We start from the raw sequence: 20335 nt of genomic DNA on the forward strand, positions 1-20335 counted from the left end.
ATATCATTGCAAACAGACCATGAATAACATATTGAAAAAGACAAAATGAAACAAGAAATCAGAAGAGATTAAAAAAAAAAAGTTTAGAGAGAGATTGAAAAGCAGAGTGAGGTTAGACTTTTTTTTTTTTTTTTTTTAAAGTCTCTGATAAATTTAAAACGAAAAAGAAAAGGAGTAAAAAATAAATAAAAAAACCTTGAAATTTCAGAGTCCCAAAATGTCAGAAGATAGACAGTGAACATACAACAACGACAAAAAACTCTCTTGTTTAGGAAGTTACCTAGAAACCCCTCTTTTTCCATTTCTCACTCTCTCTTCTTCTCTTCTTCTTCAATCTCTCTCCAAACATGAATCCTCCTCACAAAACGGAAACTGATCTCTTCCATAACCACCATGACCTGGTCCCGCCACTCCCTCCTCCTCCTCATCAGATCATCATCCCAACTCCTCAAACCCAATCACAACCGTCCATTCAAGACGACCTTTCTCTCCCCGAAATCGTCCTCTTCTGTTCCCCTTCCTCCCCCGATAACTCACCGAGTCAATCCTCCTCCGACAACGACGACTCACTCAGTCACCACCAAAACAACCTCCACCACAACTCCAATCGTAACCACAACCCTCACGCGCCTGCCTTTATTAACCCTGAGCCACACATATCCACACAGTTCTACACGTTCAACGCTGAATCTCACACTCTTATGATCCGTTGCATTCTCGAGCAGCGCCTCGCCACTCCAGACGAGATCCGGGCGGCGACGCCGTGCACGGTGTTGAAATCGTGGCGGAATGTCTGGAAAGATAGGAACGAAGACACCGCTTACCTAACGGGATGGAAAAGGATTCAGGAGAAGTTAATGGCGCATGTGGACCCTACATCTGGTAACGAATTTCTCTGTTTTAAAAATAATTCACAGCAATTTGTTTCTCATATTGATCAATGGCAAGATATAGTTACTAGTTTCCACGGCGACGCCGATTTAAAACATTTAGGGTTAAGAGAAACAATAGAGAGAATTAAACAAGTTTGGACTGTAGGTGCTAAGTTTTATGGAATACCGGAGAGTTTTATCAGGGTTTGTGTTGCTGCCTGTCCGGTTTGTTCCACGAGTGAGGGTTCTAATTCGCGGAATAAACGAAGGCGTTTTGAGTACACGGAGTCATTTGATGTGCCTGCGAAGGAAGTTCCAACGAAGTTACAGCAATTAGCAGCAAAACATAAGGTTGTGCTTTGTATTAGGCAGAAATATATTAGGTATAAACCGTTTATGGCAGAGGTTAAGGATTATGCCTGCCATAGGGCGGGGGAGCCAGTTGCAAAGAAGTCAAGGATGTTGAAAAGAGAGCCGTATGCGTCCAAGAGGTGTGGGTGTGGGTTTAGGATTAGGGCGATTGTTCCAATTACGAATTATAATGAGAAGGATAAGACGTTTGTGTATCAAGAAGAGGGGATGGCAATGTTTAAGTTGTATGCAGTGCATTCAGGGCATGAACCGGGGCCATTGGATGGGAATGCGAGGATAATACATCGGGTTGTTGGGCATAAAGGTGGGTTTATGATGGATCAAGAAATGGTTTATGGGGTGCGCGAGGATGTGGATAGTGAAGGTTTTGGTTTGTTGGGGAAGGATGATGGGGAATTTCGACTTTCAGTTTTGCAGCAGGTGCAAGAGTTGCGAGCTGAAATTGGGTTATTGGAAGGGAGATTGAGGAAAATCCCGAGTGAATTGTTGGGTTCAGTGGCTCAGGAATTGTATGATGTTGTCAACAAAGTTAGGAGCATAGGGGATGAGAGTTCAAAGACAATAGGGTTGCTTTCGCACAAGTCTCATTCAGATCATGTGTTAGTGGGGGGAAATGATCTGGCTCACTGGACTGATCACCATGAACGCCTATATGGGAATGGCAAGGAGGCAGAATTGATCGAAGATGATGAAGATAGTTTTGGCCGGACACTTGGGGATGTTGTTCCCTGGGACCAGATGAGGGCAGAGTGTAGGAGTGAGAAGGACCTGTTGAGTGAGCCGTCTAAGCCTGAAAAGTGGTTGAAGTGCAGTGATTTTGATGAGAAGAGCATTCTTGACTGTGAAGATACTAAACTAACCAAGCCCATGAGACATGATGAGGGTATAGTGACAGATGTAGGTCTTATACAGGTTGATAGTTTCTACCATGAGAATCCTAAATGGTATGATTCACCTTGTGGGTTGGACACCAGTGCAGATTGTGAGGACAGTGAATTCAGACATGGGGAAATTGTTTAGAGTCCTCAAGAGCCAGGTTAACCTGCTCTAACTTAGTGATTGAGATTAAATCATGCCCACTGTCCATTCTGACCTCTGGAAGTGGGCTGTACATTTATGTATACTGAAGATTGGAGCTTCTCACGTGCTTCTGGGTATCTTTTGTATACTGTACTGTAAATTATGGCCAACTGGTCCGATCTGCACGTACCTTATTTATAACTATTTGTTAACAACTTTGTGGACCTTAATTTTCAGCCGGTTCCTACGGGTAATGCGTATCTGTGATGTGTTCAAAATTATCATATGTAATTCTTTGAGAATGTTTATGTATTATATACCCAATCTTTCTTTCTAATATTATTGCTTGAAGTTGTGTGAGGCTTCTCTCCCTTCCTCCCTCTGTCTCTGCTCGGGTATCTGTATTCTTTTCTTTGATGAAAAGCTCTGAAACATTAGCTTAAAATGCTTTACTTCTCTGAATTACATAATCAGCAATTAAGGCTGTTTTCTGGCTTGTTTATTGCCCTAGCTGTTATGATTGTCATCAGTTGTGAAGCTCCTGGAACATAATTTCTAGACGTGCATAGATTCTCTCTTGTTTTGTTAATTTGTTATGTCATAGTCAATATAAGGCTACATGTGAGCAATTGTTACATATTTTTCTGCCTTAATGTAAAGCAACTTTCATTGCTGTAGATTATTCATGCACCATTTGCAATCTGTTTGCATTCTTAGGTCTTGGAATAGGCCTGTATGGGTATTAAGTGAAAAGGTGAACTTAATCCATATGCCTTTAACAGTGAAATTCAATAATATATCATGTGCATAGAAAGTCTACTAAATCTACTATGTTCTTGGCCAAGTGGTTTCTTGCTGGACCCTCTATTGTATGAAGTTTTCGATGAACTTGTAGTGGATTCCTTTTGTGTGCTTAGTAAAAGGTGGTGCCCCTTAGCTTATTTGTATGGGAATTCGATGTACAGGCTTCTTGCATCACTTGCACAATGTATATTTGTGGTTTGCTTTTTGGAGGGTATCTTTCTTTCCTTCTTCATCTGCTTATTTGTCCTTTTAACTGAAAGAAAAAAATATAAAAGCAAATCTTAGTTGGTTTGCCAAACCTTTGGAAATTTCTAAATCTTGGTGGTGTTAGTTCCTTTTACCACATTATTAACTAGAGAGCAGGAGTCAAGGATACATCTCTCACTCTTCCACAATTAATATCTGTGTTCTCTTAAAAATGGGTGCTATTCTTTTTCTTTAATCTCAGGATAGTGTTAAGAGTGTGATTTCTTTCGGCATTTATTGTGAGTTGGCTCTTTGAGGTTTGTAATTAAAAGTTTCTGATCAGACAATGAAATTTTGTTCTCTATACATGATACAACATTGTATCAAATTGAAGAATTTTTCAATTGTGGACAATGCTTTCTGGAATAGTTTTTGCACACGTGTGCACCGAGACTTTTAACGGTCTATGCCACAATCTATTTTTTTGCACTTGGAGGTTCAAAGAGCTGAAAAATTAGCATGAGCTATGTATTTGTGTATGCAGACTGAGTCTCTCTACTGCTGTTTTGGCTCATCAAATTCAATTCAATTTACAAACAGCATGTATCTTAGATGCCTTTTCTTGTGCTTTTATCTTTTATTGGTTCTGGATCTGGAAATCATTCAGTGCCATTTTGTCTTGAAACTTTTTAGCCTGTTCAATAAAAAAGAAAGTGGGATTTTTTAGCTAAATCTTGCACGATGTTAAAATAGGAACATGGTGTGTTCATTATTCAGATCACTAATAAGTTGTACTTGTAGGTGTTCTTTTCCTGTGCAGTTTTTCTTATATGGTTTTATCTAAAGGTTCAGATCATCGTGACAACTATTTACAGAAGTGTTTCAGTCTTCAGTACTGCATTGATCGGATGCTTATGAATCAGGAGCAAATGACCTGAGCTTTCTCTCATTTTTCCTATGAAGAATACCAACCTAGGAATCACAATGGCTATGTGAACAGCTTATGGAGGTGAGCTCATAAAACCCCTTTTGTTGGATTCTATTATCCCTGGGGAACTGGTTATTCCATTATTAAATCTTGAAGGCTCCCAAGTACTGAATTTTTATTTTGTATCGCATGTATCCAGGTCTGGCTTACATGCCCAGCACCGGGAAGGCTTCTTTCTTGGCATATCCTTGCTACTAAAGCAGCTGGTATGTTCTTTAACAGTTGATTCTAAATTTGGTCAGCATCATATTCATGGTAAAAATGTCATCAAAGTTTTGCTGAAAGAGCGGAGGTGGCTGTACACATTGATTTACAGGATTTGCTGTTATGCATACAAATTTCTTAACAATTTATTTATTGCTCATGGCTTTCTGAAATAAATAGTTGTGACATGTTTATCTAGAAACTCTCCTTTGCCATTACTTCTGGAAATTCTTTGCCATAAGAAATCCCACCATTCTTATGGCAAAGCTGAAAGGCACCTTAAGGCTTTGAGCTAGTTTAAGAAATTTATAGTCTTTTGGTAGATAAGCCATTGTTCTATTTATGCTTTTTGACATAAATCTGGTTCCAAAGTCAAAATGTTACTTCTCCTCTTTTTTCCATGGCTCTGCATGTTCATGCTAGCCCCGGTCCCTACTACACTCACAAACCAAGACATTACACATATCACATACTTACTCCATAGTTCATTATTCATCATATTCTATTGGCTTTTAAACTCTATAGTGCCTCCTTTGTCCTTTGAATAAACTTATTTAATCTTCATTTTTTGAAACAAATTTTTGTTTTATTTCATTGCTGATGCACGACCTTATCCTATCTGTTCTGGCTAGGCCAGACAAAAGTCCATTTGGAAGCACCTTGGAAACCATGAAGGTATTGCTTTGAAGATCAAAGAAGGCATGCAGTAGGAAAAACCTTTGAGTAGGATCCAAATCCTAGGAGAAAAAAATTTGCGTTTTTTGCCCCCCTAAAGAAAAGATGAGTACTATCGGAATACTTAAATCAAATAATGTTGTGTTATTATGCTTTACTTCTTCCTTAACTTTGGCTCCCACCTTATTTTCTGTCTCCGTTCTCTATCCTTATCTTAGAGGTCCAGCTCAGATATCTGAAATGAATCTCCCTTTTTTATACTCATGTAATTTCCTTTTCTCATTATCATCGCCCCCCTATCCCAAGTGTTGGATCTAGGATTTTGTGTATATCAAAGCATCCAAGATTCTTTGGAGCTTGATCACGTTAGCCCTTTGGGGTTTAAAATTATAATCACGGTAGATTGCGAGCTACAACTAGATGTCATTTGACCATGTTTCCTTTTCTTGACTACAAGCTTGTGAAAGCGTGGCTGGGAACTAGAATCAAGTTCCCTCACATATTCGCCCCTTGTTCCTGCAATTTATATTGAACGCCATGTGGCTTTGTATTGAATATGCTTCAGACAATATTTATGAAATATTAACTTGCCAATCGTACTTCATAATCAAGGTCCTATCTATATGTGATTTGCTGACAACAATGCTGGAAATTCCTTCTTAAGGGAATCACTCAAATTTGCTGTAAAATGTTGGGAGAAAAACAAATCAAAATCCCCCCACGCTGCCTGCTCGCCTCTTGTTGTCAATTATTTGATGGATGCTCATGCTCCAAGCACTGGGATCACGCGGACCTGCACATCTGTCCATGTAACTGGGCCTGATATTGGATTGATGTGCTTTTACACCAATTTTAACAAGTGGAATTCTCTCAAAAAGTAGATCACGGGCGTACTGAAGTGAAAGAAAAATTAAAGGTAGAGAAATGAAATATTACGATTTTCATTAGATTGTGACCCACCATACAAACGGAGCTAACAACACTAGAAGGGCAACAAAAGCCAAAGCCGATTGTATCCTAAAGATTCCAAGGAGAGTTTGGAGGCTTAAATCTAACTCGTGGCAAGCATATAGACACAAGCTCCCGAGTCAGCTCTCCACTATTATCTTCCTACTCCGATGGATTATAGAAACCTGTCATTTCTGATGATGTTTGTTGCACTTGTAACTGATCAAAATGCGTTGATATGTTAGAGCTTGAAGCTAGCTTTGTGAACGATGGTACTTCTGAGGATGAATCAAGAGTTGTTTGCGAGGGGCTTTGAGCACACTGAGATGGTGGCTGAGGTTGAGGGAGGCGCTGCAATGTTGAAAGGTGGGCTTGAATGAAAGCCAACTCTGCTTGCAAATTCAATACCTGTGGTGACAAGATAAATTCTTATCAGATTCGTTTCAAGTAGCATCCAAATTTGAACTTGCAATCCAGGAACAAAAAGATATCGCCTGTTTTATAGCTCTTCTTTTTTTGGGTAGTAGGTGAAGAACACAAGATGCTCTTGGAGCTGCTGCTACCATATATCGAACGTAGAAACCGGACAAGGAGAAAAGAATTTAAAAGTTAAGAATTCAAAGATCAGCTGCTACTATGATGACAGCCAGATATAGGGTTTTTCTTTTTATCAAGCAATTAAAAATCAATTTCAAAAGAGCTAGAGATACTTCTAACCACACTAGCTAATTATATCTCACAAAATTTAAAGCTTTTCACCTCTCTCCTCGCAAAAATTCCCGAACACAGTGTAAACGAGAAAAAAAATCCAAACTACTAAGAGCACATTCCGTTGGTATTAATTATATTTTCCATATATATTGAACTCTCGGACTCTCTCGAGGTGCTTGAAGTAGTCAATGCTAGCAAAAGCAATGGCATTTTACCTAATCCAATAAAGCAAGCACCCAATAATTAAGTGGTTATCTGCCCAACGAGATAAAATGTAGAAATCATAGGCGCTCCATGAACGACTGTGCGCTATCGTACACGGATTTTTCAACAAATAATTCAAAATGAGAAACCCTAACAAAACCCACCAACAAAGGTTTGATCATGATAAAATGATCCGAGGTATATAAATAAATTGTCTTCCCGTGCGAAGACTTTTGGGTTCTAGCCAGTAGATTTACCACATGAGAACCAACACGGGTCTAGGCCCCACTACTATTATAGCTTCTTACAAGGAGACATTAACCCTCCTCAATTTGTTGATCATAATAAATGCATCAAGACTTCGACTTCAATATGTGGCAGATTACGAGTAATAATTATTGAGGACTATACATCAAAGTCAAAATCATAAACACTTGAATATTTCTCGAGCTTGCTGAAGTTTGCTTTGTACTCCGGCAAGCAACAAGATCCCCCTTCAGTCAATTCTCTCTCGGAGTTTTACCATTCACAGCTCAAGTTAGCTTAAATTTCACGCAATTTCGTTGAAAAACCATGATTAATTTTGTTACACCCCAAAACACTAATAAATATTCACTTAAAAAAATGCGCCAGAGTTTCACTCAATTCATTACATCGAGAAAACAAGTGAGAGGTAATGTTTGGAAGAAACCAAAGAGAAGTAGTGAACCCTAAGTAGAATCCACAAGAGAACTTAACTTCATGTAAGAGCAGTCTGGGACTAGATAACAAGAAACCCTACAGAAGGTTCACGTTAGCAATACTTGTTCAAATTCACGTATAAATATGCCAAACCAATGACTTGACGAACTAGTGAAACTGGCAAATAGTAACGTGCAAACCTCGACCAGCTAGATTTACCTCTACGGTTCTAGTCTTCAAGACGAATCGTTATGCTGCCATGGACAAGACAAAGCCTGACGAACAGTTTGACCACAAATTGAGAATTCCTTCTAGCATAATAACTTGATGACGATCTAGTTTCTGATTTATCCATATATGTACAGCTCTATTTCAATTTTCAAGGACTACAAAAACAGAAAGTTCTCTACATATGAACTAAAGGGGCCAAAAGCAAAACTTACGCTATCATATTTAACGAAGTCTCTCCGAAGAAAATTTATCATATGGAGGTCTTTTGAAGGTAATTTAGAGGAGAAAGAAAGCAAGGGAAAGTTCTAACACAAAATCCCTTGCAGTTAATCATAACTTTGAAGCATAAAACACAAACCATACGATGTTGTCGACCCCAAATTAATTATGTCAATAGATGAGTACTCTTAAACCTCCAATGGTTAGCAAAGGCAGAGGTTATTTAGTACTAATAAGCTACAATTAATCTAAACAATATGGAGCTTGGATATATATATATATATATATATATATATATATATATATATATATATATATATATATATATGTTAATCACTCACAATTTTATTCTTCTACCACCGTTCAGTGCAAGTTTAGAAGGGGATAAATGAGGAAGAAAGCTAAAGATGAAAACCCTGAACAAACTTAGCCTTCAAATACTAATTGAAAGGTTTTTGGCCAATTATCATCAAGAAAAAATATTTACCTGTTGTTGGAGGGTGAAAATGTGACCTACACAACCATAAACAGGGTCTCTAACCCTAGCCAAGGCCTCGTAACAAAGAGTAACAACAGCATCAAGACGCTTGTGAGCAGGTATGCGCAAGAGCAGCTTAGAAGCATTGCTAGCACCAAAGACCTTGTGCACTGCTGCAAAGTGAGCTGTCCCTTGATCTGGATCAAAGTATGGTGCAAAAATGCACCCTTTTACACACTTTTTCCTGAGGAACTTGCAGGCACCACAAGGCCCACTCCCATTATTTGCACCAGCACTCATCATCTTCTCTCTGCAGAAATAGTCCACTTCCTTGGGGTTTCAGTTTCACAATCTTTGTGGGGTCTAACTAGCTAGATAGAAGATAATGAGGGAGAGAGATGCAACGAAGGCATGGATGGGTATTTATTAACTCCTTTAGAGACCATAGAAAGGTCTGTTTATTTTTTACTACTTTGTTTTTGTTAATTATTAAAAAAAAATATTGAAACTTTGGTGATGAGTCAATAATGTGAATTGACTGGTTAGTTGAATATTGTTTTTTCATAAGAAAAACAGTTTTATTTTTTAACTCCTTTATATTAATTATTTGAACTTATATACAGAGGTGAGAAAAAAATCAAAAAAATTAATTAAATTGAAAAAATCAGAAAAAAATAATTAAAAAAAAATTATGAAAAAAAACAGATTAAATTTTAAAAAAATCAACTTGTTTGATTCGGTTTTATAAGCTAAAAACCGAAAAAAACAAATCGAAACGAACCCAAACAGAAAAAAACCAAGTCAAACCGGTTTGAATCGATTTTTATCTTAGAAAATCAAACTGAAACCAGTCGGTTGAACAAATTTTGGTTTTTTTTTTATTTTAATTTGATTAGTTATTTTTATAAAAACAAATTAAACTGAAAATAATTATCTCTAGTTATATTTAAATGAGTTAACACACATTTTTTATTATTTTAAATTGAAATTAAATAAAAAAAAGCCCTTTCTTTCCTGCTTTCTTTTTTCAATACCAATTAAAATCTAAGAAAAATAAATGAAGATTTTCATAATAATTGAGAAAGATTTAATATAGTTGGTGAAAAAATGATGGAAAATATATATCTATTTTTTTTTTATAAAAAAAAACACAACGCTAATCATAATTAAAAAACGTGGAGGGATTAAATTTTAGCAAGAGAATGTACTTGCTAATTAAAACTTTAAAGCCACGGCAACTACAGAGGAAGCAGAGGGGGAGCAAGATTGCGTGAAGCAAACATACATGCGGTGAGGGACAGTGCATCAACATCCAACCGCCGCAGCTGTGGCCACGTGCGAGACCCCACGTGGGACAAACATCCTATCCTCCTTTCCCATCAAATTATTATTTTCTCTGCAGTCACTTCCATGATTTTATCAGAGATGGAGATAGCAAGTCGCGCGTGAAAGACACGGAGACCCCCCCTTCCCCAGCTTTTAGAGCCCTGTTCCCTCTCACCTTGTCACGTGAAAGATGGCAGAGCACTCAAGCAAGAGCTGAGGAGAGATCTGCAGAGTGTAAATGGCTACTGTTTGCGTATAAAGACATATCTGCTAGCACTGTAGCAGGTGAGTGCACTTCTTTTTTCCTCCTTGCCTCGGTTCAAGTTACAGTTAAAAAAAAAAAAAAAAAGTTACAGTTCAAGCTCCACTGTGAAAATGATGAATGATTGAATTCATTCTTGGCGTGTAATACCTGGGGAAGCGTTTGTTTTTGCGTACAAATTATATTTTATAAAAGTTTAAATTTTTTTATTATGTTTCTACATTATTTTAATATATAGATTTTAAAAATAAAAAATACTTTAAAGAACTATCTCATTCAGTGTTTAAATGAGTCTAGCTAATTACACGGTACATGTATCGATTAAAAAAATTGTACTGAAATTTACTAAAACATTCTACGAGTCTTGCGCCGACTATAAGTTTAAAAGATTTTTTTGATTTTTTTAATTATTTCAGATTTATTTTTTAATTAATTTTCAAAAGATTGATGTGGAATAGAAGCTGTAGATATACAGTACTATAGAAACTGTTAGTGTCCTTTTATATACGTTGCGAGGATGAAAAATATAATATTTTTGTAACAAATGTGTGACAAGCATAATTGCACGTCAATTTCTTGTACCGTAAAAAAAATATCATAATATATAGCTTACCATGACTACCTCCTTAAAGGGCATATATACACAAAATGGTGCCAATATTTCTGGCCCTAAACGGCTAATAATATCTCAAACAAGAGCCATCGATCTCAAGATCCATACGAAAAGATCCCTACGGATGGCACCGAGTAATATTTATACCTGAACTCCAACTAAAATTTTTTACCTGAATTTGATTGGGTATAACTATTTATTTTTACATTTTAAAAATATTTTTAAAAAAAAATTTAAATTTTTTTTAATTTTAAATTAATATATTTTTAGTATTTCAAATTATTTAATGTGCTAGTATCAAAAATAATTTTTAAAAAATAAAAAAATACTATTAACATATATTTTAACATGAAAAATTATTTAAAAAATAATTATAATCACACAATCAAATAAACTTAGATTTCAAGTTTCCATGAATTTTCATTGGGTATTCAGCAGCTTGAATCTTTGATTGGTTTCTCGAACTGAAACCCAACAGTTGTTGTTGCATTCAAGTCTATATAGTCAAAGTCTATTCTAGCAGTGAAAGGCAATTGCAGATTTTGTGCCCTCTTGATCCTTTCTGCCATAATATAGGTGAGGACATGGATATCAAGAATATGCTTTTCAAGTTTTGTGACAATCACACGGCAAAGAGTAACAAAAATCAACCAATTAGCCATTCTCAACAGTAAACAAGCTATCAAAATTATAGTTCAAGCAACTCAACAATGATTTTCTTTTGGAAAGGCTAAATGAACATATCCAGATGGATAAATGTATTTCATACTAAAATTATATTTTTTAGTTGATACCATGTCTCAAGAGATCTAAAAGAAAAAGACTTAATATAATAGCTTACTAAAAATCAAGATTTAAAGAAAAAGGATATGGTAAGATGTTAAACTCAAGTCATTTTGACTTGGCTACATGTTAAACCTAAGCATTTATTAGGCTATCCAAGCATTTAACATGAAAATTAAGAAAGAGAGAAGCTCAATTGATTCTCAGCCGAATCAAGTGTGTTGGACTTGATTTGATTGTGGCATTATTGAGTCTTGTGGGACTCGGTTGGGTTGGCAGAACTAAGCTCTACTTTTCTTTTCTTTTTTGTTTTATTTTTGTATTATCACTAATTATTTCATAATAATGCCAAGAAAATAGATATTCTCAACAAAGATTTTCTTTTGGAAAGGCTAAATGAACATATCAGTGATGGATCAATGTAATTTCATACTAAAACTTTTTTTTTTTAAAAACCATGACTAAAGGGAGCGAGAAGAAGAAGGCCTAATATAATGGCTTAACAAAAATCAAGATTCAGGCCTAATGTTCTTGAATCAAATCCAACTTGAAAATCAAGAAAAAAAGAAGGTTAATGGTTCTCAGCAGAATCAAGTGTGTTGGATTCGATTTGACTATGTTATTATAAAGTCTTGTGGGATTCAGTTGGACTGGGAGATCTAGGCTCTATTTTTTTCTCTCTCTCTTTCTTGAATTATCGCTAATTATTTCATAATATATAGCTTATCACGACCACCTCCTTAAAGGGCACATATACACAGTATTTCTGGCCCTAAGCAGCTAATAATATCTCAAGCAAGAGCCATAGATCTCAAGATCCACACGAAGAGATCCCTACGGATGGCAGTGAGTAATATTTATACCTGAACTCCAGCTAAAAAATTTTACTGAATTTGACTGGGTATAACTGTTTATTTTTTTATTTCAAAAATATTTTTAAAAAAATCTACAAATTTTTTTAATATTTTATTAACTTTAAATTAATATATTTTTAGTGTTTTCGAATCATTTTGATATGCTGATTTTAAAAATAATTTTTAAAAAATAAAAAAAAAACATCATTAATATATATTTTGATACAAAACATTATTTAAAAAATAATCATAATCATACTATCAAATAGATTTAAATTTCAAGTTTCCATGAATATTCATCGGTTATTCAACAGCTTGAATCTTTGATTGGTTTCTCGAACTAAAACCCAACAGTTGTTGCTGCGTTCAAGTCTATATGATCAAAGCCTATTCTAGCATTGAAAAGCAATTCCAAATTTTTTGCCCTTTTACTGATCCTTTCTGCCATAACATAGGCGAGGACATGGATATCAAGAATATGCTTTTCAAGTTCTGTGACAATCACACAACAAAGAGTAACAAAAATCAACCAACTAGCCATTCTCAACAGTAAACATGCTATTAAAATTATAGTTCAAGCAACTCAACAATGATTTTCTTTTGGAAAGGCTAAATAAACATATCATGGATCAATGTATTTCATACTAAAAATTTTTTTTTTTTAATTGATACCATGACTAAAGGGATCTAGAAGAAAAGGACCTAATATAATGGCTTAATAAAAATCAGAATTCAAAAACAAAAGGTATGATAAGATGTCAAACTCAACTCTCTTGGATTCAGTTACATGTTAGACCCAAGCATCTACTAGGTTGTCAATATGCTTCAGATCCAAACATCCATCAGGAAAATTAAGAAAGAGAGAAGCTTAATTGATTCTCGGGCGAATCAAATGTGTTGGACTCGATTTGATTGTGGAATTACCAAGTCTTGTGGGACTCAGTTAGGCTGACAGAACTGAGCTCTACTTTTGTTTTGTTTTGTATTATCACTAATTATTTCATAATGATGCCAAGAAAATAGATATTCTAACAAAGATTTTCTTTTTAAAATGCTAAATGAACATATCAGTTATGGATCAATGTATTTCATAATAAAACTTATTAATTTTTTTTTATTAAGACCATGACTAAAGAGAGTGGGAAGAAGAAGATCTAACATAATAGCTTAACAAAAATCAATATTCAAGGAAAGAGGGTCTGATAAGATGTCAAACTCAACTCTTTTGAATTTGATTATATATCATATCCAGTATTTCTGGATTTATTAATATATATCAGGTCTAATGTTCTTGAACTTAGGATTCTTTCATATCCAAAAATCCAACATGAAAATCAAGAAAAAAAGAAGCTTAATTGGTTCTTGGTAGAATCAAGTGTGTTGGATTCAATTTGACTAAGATATTATTAATTTGCGCTCTGCTTTTTTCATTCTCGTTGTTGAATTATCACTAATTATTTCATAATGATGCCAATGAACGATGCGGTTCCGGTTTCTTACATCGAGAAAAAGACAGTAATATATTTCAATTCATAACATTTTGAATTGTTAAATATATTTACTTATTATATTGTGAAATGCTGTCAAGCATAACTTCAACGAAAAAAAACCTTATTATGTCGGAGAAGAAATACTATTTATTTTAAAAAATCATTTTTAAATTACGAGTTAATAAGTACTTTTTATTTATTGGATAGTAAAAATTTTATCTTTTTTGGAAATTGAATGCCCCTATAAATGCACAATGAACCATAGCAAACACTTGGATAAGATATTCGAGGTTTTTGCCCCGAATAAATTTTTCTTCAAAAAATAAATTCCTGCCATGAATATAAATTTTGTCAATTTTTAAGGACAATGAGACAGGAAAGTCTGCTAGTCAGTCAATCACGTCTCGATGACTTGGACGATCAGGGAATAAATCACGTCATTACACGTGGCACCCGCGGATGGTCCTCTTCTCGTCCTCTCTCTTCGAGAAGGAAGAACATTTATGGATGCCAGAGTCTGACGAAAAGAGAAAGAAAGGACATGCTAATGAACTGACTAAGGTAATTCATCTCCATTTTTATTTTGTTTTTTGTTTTTTTATATACATATAAATAAGGTTGCTTTCCACTTGGCGTTTACTAAGATTTTACTTTTAATCAGATGTTTTAGCATCTGAAAACAATTTTAATGTTATTTGTTCCTCGGTAAAGAATACGAAAAAAAAATCTTTAAAATTATCTTTGTTAGGAGCAAAATTAAGAAAATAATTAATCTATTATGGATCTATTTCCTCATGTTTTATCCATATTCCAATTCCAATAAAATAAAGTATGGAACAAAAATATTACAAAAAAAACAATAAAGAGTTAAAAAAAAATCGAGCTCATATGAGTTGCTGGTTAAGAACAAGATATAAAAATTGATTTAAAAATATATTATTAATTCTAATATTATATTTAAAGAAAATCGAGCTCATATGAGTTGCTAGTTAAAAACGGAGTATAAAAATTGATTTAAAAATACATTATTAATTATAATATTATATTTAAAGAATCTTAATGCTTTAAGATTCTCAAAATTAGTAGTATTGTGTTTTTGCTAAAGCGATACGGAGGACAATTAAAATGCTTAGAAAAATGGTCCATACAAAGAAGTTCACATGAAATTACAAATAAGTGCCTTTTAGCCTCCACTTTCTCCTCGTGAATTCTTCTCGCACTTAACCACTCAAACCCAAAATAATCCAACCCAGTTCTTTATATATATATATATATAAAAAAGTATACTTTAATTAATTTTTTGAGATTCTAAATTCAATAATTAAATAAATTTTCAATAACCTGAAAATTTATGATATTTAAATGAGTGATATATTCAGAAACTGATGAACTAAAATATATTTTTTAATATTAATTTATTATTATTTTTTATTTATGTGAGGTATTTGGATCAACCTGTATACATTTTGATTAAAAAAAACAACTCCTCCCTTACCCGAGGAGGAAAAAACAATTAAGAGACGTTTAGCGGACATTTGTTATAATTTATGTTTCTGTTTCCATATGTTTAGACACATGAACAAGAAATCTGTTTGTTTAAGATTTTTTTTCTTGAAGCATTTAGCTTGACTGTGGAAGTTTTTGGCACTCAGTTGTTTTTTTGAAGTCTTTTAAAAAAAATAAAAAAAATAAAAAAGAGAGCAGGTGGCCTCCTAATCATCCTGGCTTGATAATAGAGTAACATCATGGAAAACTGCCACAATTTTACTATAGCTTTTTGTTTGTCCTGAAGGTTAAAACTTAATCCCTACACGTACCGTGGCTGGTTCATTGCCATTCGATCGAAAGCTTATGAGCAAGCGTCTTAGGCATGCAGAGATAGAAGAATGGATTCACATTAAGCATTAATCCAGAAAAAGGAGATGAGGTTGTGGTTTTCAAGTTTCTCCATCATCATTGCACTCGCTGATCAATGATCTTGGGCCAAACTCTACAGGCCTTCGAAGCAAACATTTCTTTAGTTACAGGCTTCAAAGCTAAAAACAGGATGCGTGCAATGACTGCTCTCTGGTTTTTTCTTTTCTTTTTCCCATGGCATTATTGATATGGGACAAACCCAATGATCAATTTGATTATTAGAACAGATATGAACATCTGCCATCGTTTTTTTGTTACAAGAAATCCAAGCTGTGGCTGTCTTTCATACATCCTTGGTGACTGCTTGTATCTTCCACCTCTGTGCCATGATTATTGTTTACGGTTTTTATTCTGGAATATGGGTAATATGTTATTTGTAAGGGAACATGGAGTAAAGTATGTTGCTCTCATTGAGATTACAAAGTATTCATGACTCATGTGCAACAAACACCCTTTGCTGGAAAAGAGAAATGTCTGAGAATGAAAACCTGTTACATGGGCCATCCAACAATATACTAAACATCGTATTAGACTGTCAAAAAAGGACCCATTTTTCAGAAAATTTAATAGAAATGATCTCTTTAAGTCATTTTTCACATAAAAAAATTATCTTTTTCTCTAACGATGAAAAAAAAAAAAATTATCAAGACCAAAATCCCACCCGAATTTTGTAGTAATACAAATTAGTGTTGTACAGGCATCTTAAAGCATCAAAACTTTCAAAAGAATGGTCTGCATGATAAATTTGCTTGACAGTTTGACGAATATGACTTTAAAGGTGACAGAAGCATATCCATGGATTTCATGATTGTTCCAGTCCTAAATCTTTCTTCGACTGATTGACTACAATAATAATAATAATAATAAAAGCTAATTAGTTCCTTCCTAAAGTCCTTTTGCTAATAAATTAGAGCGCTTAACAGCTGCTTTGCCATATTTTATGGTGACATCCTTTAACGCATTTCTTTCAACATAAAATTCAATGATCCACAGCTATATCTATTGTAAACAATTCTTCTTTTTCTGATTCCTAGGTGTTGACCGCACGAGTGGCAGAAACTAGAAACTTCAAACTTGTGGGGTCGGTCTGAATGAGAATTGCATTAAGTTCTTGAGCTGTGATCAGGTTGCTACATGTTCCTGTTTGTAAAAGTTTAGACAAGCCTAAACACAGATTAAGGTTCAAGAGTAGACTAATTAGGAACTTAAAAAAACTAATTAAGGTTCAAGTGTTTTTCGGACATGTTGCCAGATAAGCGGGCTTTTCTCAAATTCTGTAGGGACCTTGTTTCTCAAACTTCCTACATGATACATGATAGCTGTGATATTCAAACTATGTTTGCAGCTCTAATATATATTCAAATGGTTTTGTTTCCATCCTGAAATTCATATTGGACTCTTCTGTGGATAATTATCTTGAAGTTGAATAGCCTTAAAGAAAATTTCTTAGGTTTTGATGCTCGAAGATTAACAGTTCTTCAAGGAAAGACAGCTTCTAGAAGCATGGGTCCATGGCTCTGTGTCACATGCGGTGGTCACTGGTCAGTAGAGGCTCGGTGTGTTATAGGATTGCCGTGCTAGTGTTTCAAACAGTCGAGACAATTGGCCTTGTAGTGTAGGTTATAGAGTAACTTTGCGTTTGTAGATATTGGGCTAAACCCACTGTTTACATCATATGTTTTTACCGATTCATAAAAAAAAAAAAAAAAAACTTCTATCATCGATTCCGTTAATTCAGCATGTGTTTTTATTTTCAATTGATTATATCTTAGATTAAATAAAAGAAAAAATAATTTAGGCTGGCTTCATGGTGGATTATCCATTTGATATTATATTTTTAACCGGATTAAAAGTATAAAAATAGATTCAAGATTTACCTCATTATATAATAATAAATCGTGCCTTCTTTCCTCCAAAAAAAGTAAACTTATATATTCCATTACACAAAATTAACTTTCTTTTCATTTAAAGCGTTGTCCTAAGCAATCACACAAATTGATTTTAATGGTTTTTGTTTTTATAATTTTATTTAAATTTTGTTGTCTAACATGTATTGATGATATGCTGATGTCGGCATTGTATATATATATATATATATATGTCAGTTGTGTGCATTTGAAACTTGTATGAACGTTCAAATCAGCAATATTGTGACTATCGTGATTGTCATATCATGGTAATGGAGAAAAAATTACGGGGAAAGGAAGAGGAGTGGGGACGATAAACTCAAGGAAGAAGGAACTGCTACAACGTAAGCAACTGGTGACGAAAGTTGCCAGGAGGGTCTAAATAGTGACACGTGTCGGTCAAACTAACAAGCTGTCATGGCTTCTTGTTCACAACACCACAAGGTTGGACAGGGCCTCGGACAACGTGGTGACTCGCCGTTACAAACTGTTGCTGATTTCACCTCTAGATTCAAAATGAAAATATATAAAAAATCAATTTTCTTGTTTATTATATATATAAAGAGATTGAAAATGAACTGAATTTATTTCACAGCAAGAGGTTTTTTTTTTATGAATTGAAAAATCTTTCTTAATATTTTCGGATTGTTTTTATTGTTTTTTAGGTGGTTTAGTTGGGTTTTTTTTAAGGGTGTTTATTAAATAGTTTTGGTCGAAATAAAAGGATTCTAACTAAAAAATACAGACCTAATTTTTCAGTCACCGCAATAATAATAAATTATGAACAGATAACTCTACTTTTATTTTATTTTTTCAAAGAATAAGTGCAAATAACAGGTCATCTGTATAAAAAAAAAAACGACCGAGACATCTTGGCATGGCCGGTTGGAAAGCCCTGTACATGGGCTTGTTTTTAAAGGCCCATGTATATTAGGTCACATAGATGAGGCCAATGTGCTTCGATCTTTTTTTTTTTTTTTTATCATTTCTAATATCATCATATAACTTTTCTGGTAATTCTTATTATCATATATTTAAATAAAATATAATTTTTTTTAAAAAAATATTAAATCTAGTGGAGTCTATGACATGAATCACACATTTGACATTTTAGATTTTAAAGCCGAATCGATATAATATGTTGTCATCTCAATATTTTTTTAAACCGAGATATTATCTTGAATTTTTTTAGAATCTATTTTAAATTTTTTTTCATAATATATTTTGGTGTGGTTTTTGTAGTCTTGATCTGTATTTATTTATGTTTTATATGATTATTATAATCTAATTTGTTTTCTTATCATCTCAATTATTATTATTATTTAATAATCCAGATCATATTATTACATATCCTTCTTATTTCTTTTAAACACAAATATTTGTTTTTTTTTGTCGTTGGTGTTGTTTTTAATTTATTTTTGTGTACAAGAGATTTTTATACGATCCGCAGCTTTAACACACTAAAGTAAACATGCTATTCCAATAAATAAAAAAATCTATTAATGATGCGGTGAGGTGCGTTACTTCCTTTTTCAATTGAACGGCGTGTCGAGCCCCAACGTTGAGTTTCCAAGATCCATGAGGTCATGGTTTATGCCCGGCCGTTACATTCTTATTCACCGACTCAAATTTGTCAGTCTCCGACTTGAGCGACTTTTGAACGCCGAGCGTCGGCATTTGACCTCTTTTAGAAAGACTGGCTGGCTGGCAAAGTATGGAAGGGACTCAAATGATTCCTCCTTTCTTTATTTACTCTTGATTTAGTTCAAACATTAACCACTTCTTTATAATCATCATCTGATCCTGTAATCATCGAAAACAAAGCAGAACCTACTTTAATCTGTTTCCTTAACATGGACCAGCTGTTGAGGGGATGCCATGGATGGATACTATTAGTCAAAGCACTTCAGCCTCCTCAAATCTTATCAAAAATGAATTTCTCGAATCTCACACATATATTATATAATATATCCATATGAGCTATTTTAAGTTTTTGCGTGATGCAAGAGTGGCGGAAATCTCTTTAATATATATACATGCTGTTCTTCTCCAGGTATATATATATCAGCCTAGGTTAAAAAAGAGAGAGTTTATTATATCAATCTATTTACAAGTTCATTTTTTAAAAATAAAAATGGAGTGCACTCAGCTTGATTTGGTCTATGGATTACACGACGAGCTAGATATGACTAACGATTTGCATAGGATCCGGGATTTGCCGGGAAAATTAATTAAATGGCCCCGATAATTTCCAGTGAAGGTTTTGAGTTACTGCATGTGAAGAAATAGCAAGAGGGAAAATCAACATGTTCTTGTGAAGATGCTCAAAAGTACTCTTTCCAACTCCATGCATGATCTTTCTACCGAAGGAATAAATATTTAACCTTTTCGAAGGTTGTGCTATCGTGGCTACATATATAGTTCATCTTTCTCCAATTCTTATGGTCTACGGTACTGCATCATATATTAATTAGGTGCTTTTTATATATATATAAAAAAAGTTTACCCCCCACCCCCTTTTTTTTTTTCCTTAAAGAGGTTCCCTATATAGGTTTTACTTCCATGATTTCAGATAGCTATAACTCTATAA

General features: G+C 34.2%; 2 protein-coding genes across 2 annotated transcripts; one reads left to right on the forward strand and one right to left on the reverse strand.

The window, feature by feature from the left end:
• The first annotated feature begins 233 nt into the window (after positions 1-233).
• LOC118041295 (uncharacterized) lies at positions 234-2624 on the forward strand. The gene has a single exon (XM_035048571.2). It carries the CDS (start codon positions 348-350, stop codon positions 2262-2264), a length of 1917 nt encoding a protein of 638 aa, XP_034904462.1. The 5' UTR covers positions 234-347; the 3' UTR covers positions 2265-2624.
• Positions 2625-6038: 3414 nt separating this feature from the next.
• Positions 6039-8993, reverse strand: LOC118041296 (LOB domain-containing protein 19). The gene is made up of 2 exons (XM_035048572.2): positions 8603-8993; positions 6039-6477 (listed from the first exon to the last, which is right to left on the reverse strand). The coding sequence occupies exons 1-2, from the start codon at positions 8894-8896 to the stop codon at positions 6232-6234; spliced, it is 540 nt and encodes a 179-aa protein (XP_034904463.1). The 5' UTR covers positions 8897-8993; the 3' UTR covers positions 6039-6231.
• Positions 8994-20335: the final 11342 nt, after the last annotated feature.

This window comes from Populus alba, chromosome 14 (assembly GCF_005239225.2).
Source record: "Populus alba chromosome 14, ASM523922v2, whole genome shotgun sequence".
Lineage (NCBI taxonomy): Eukaryota > Viridiplantae > Streptophyta > Magnoliopsida > Malpighiales > Salicaceae > Populus > Populus alba.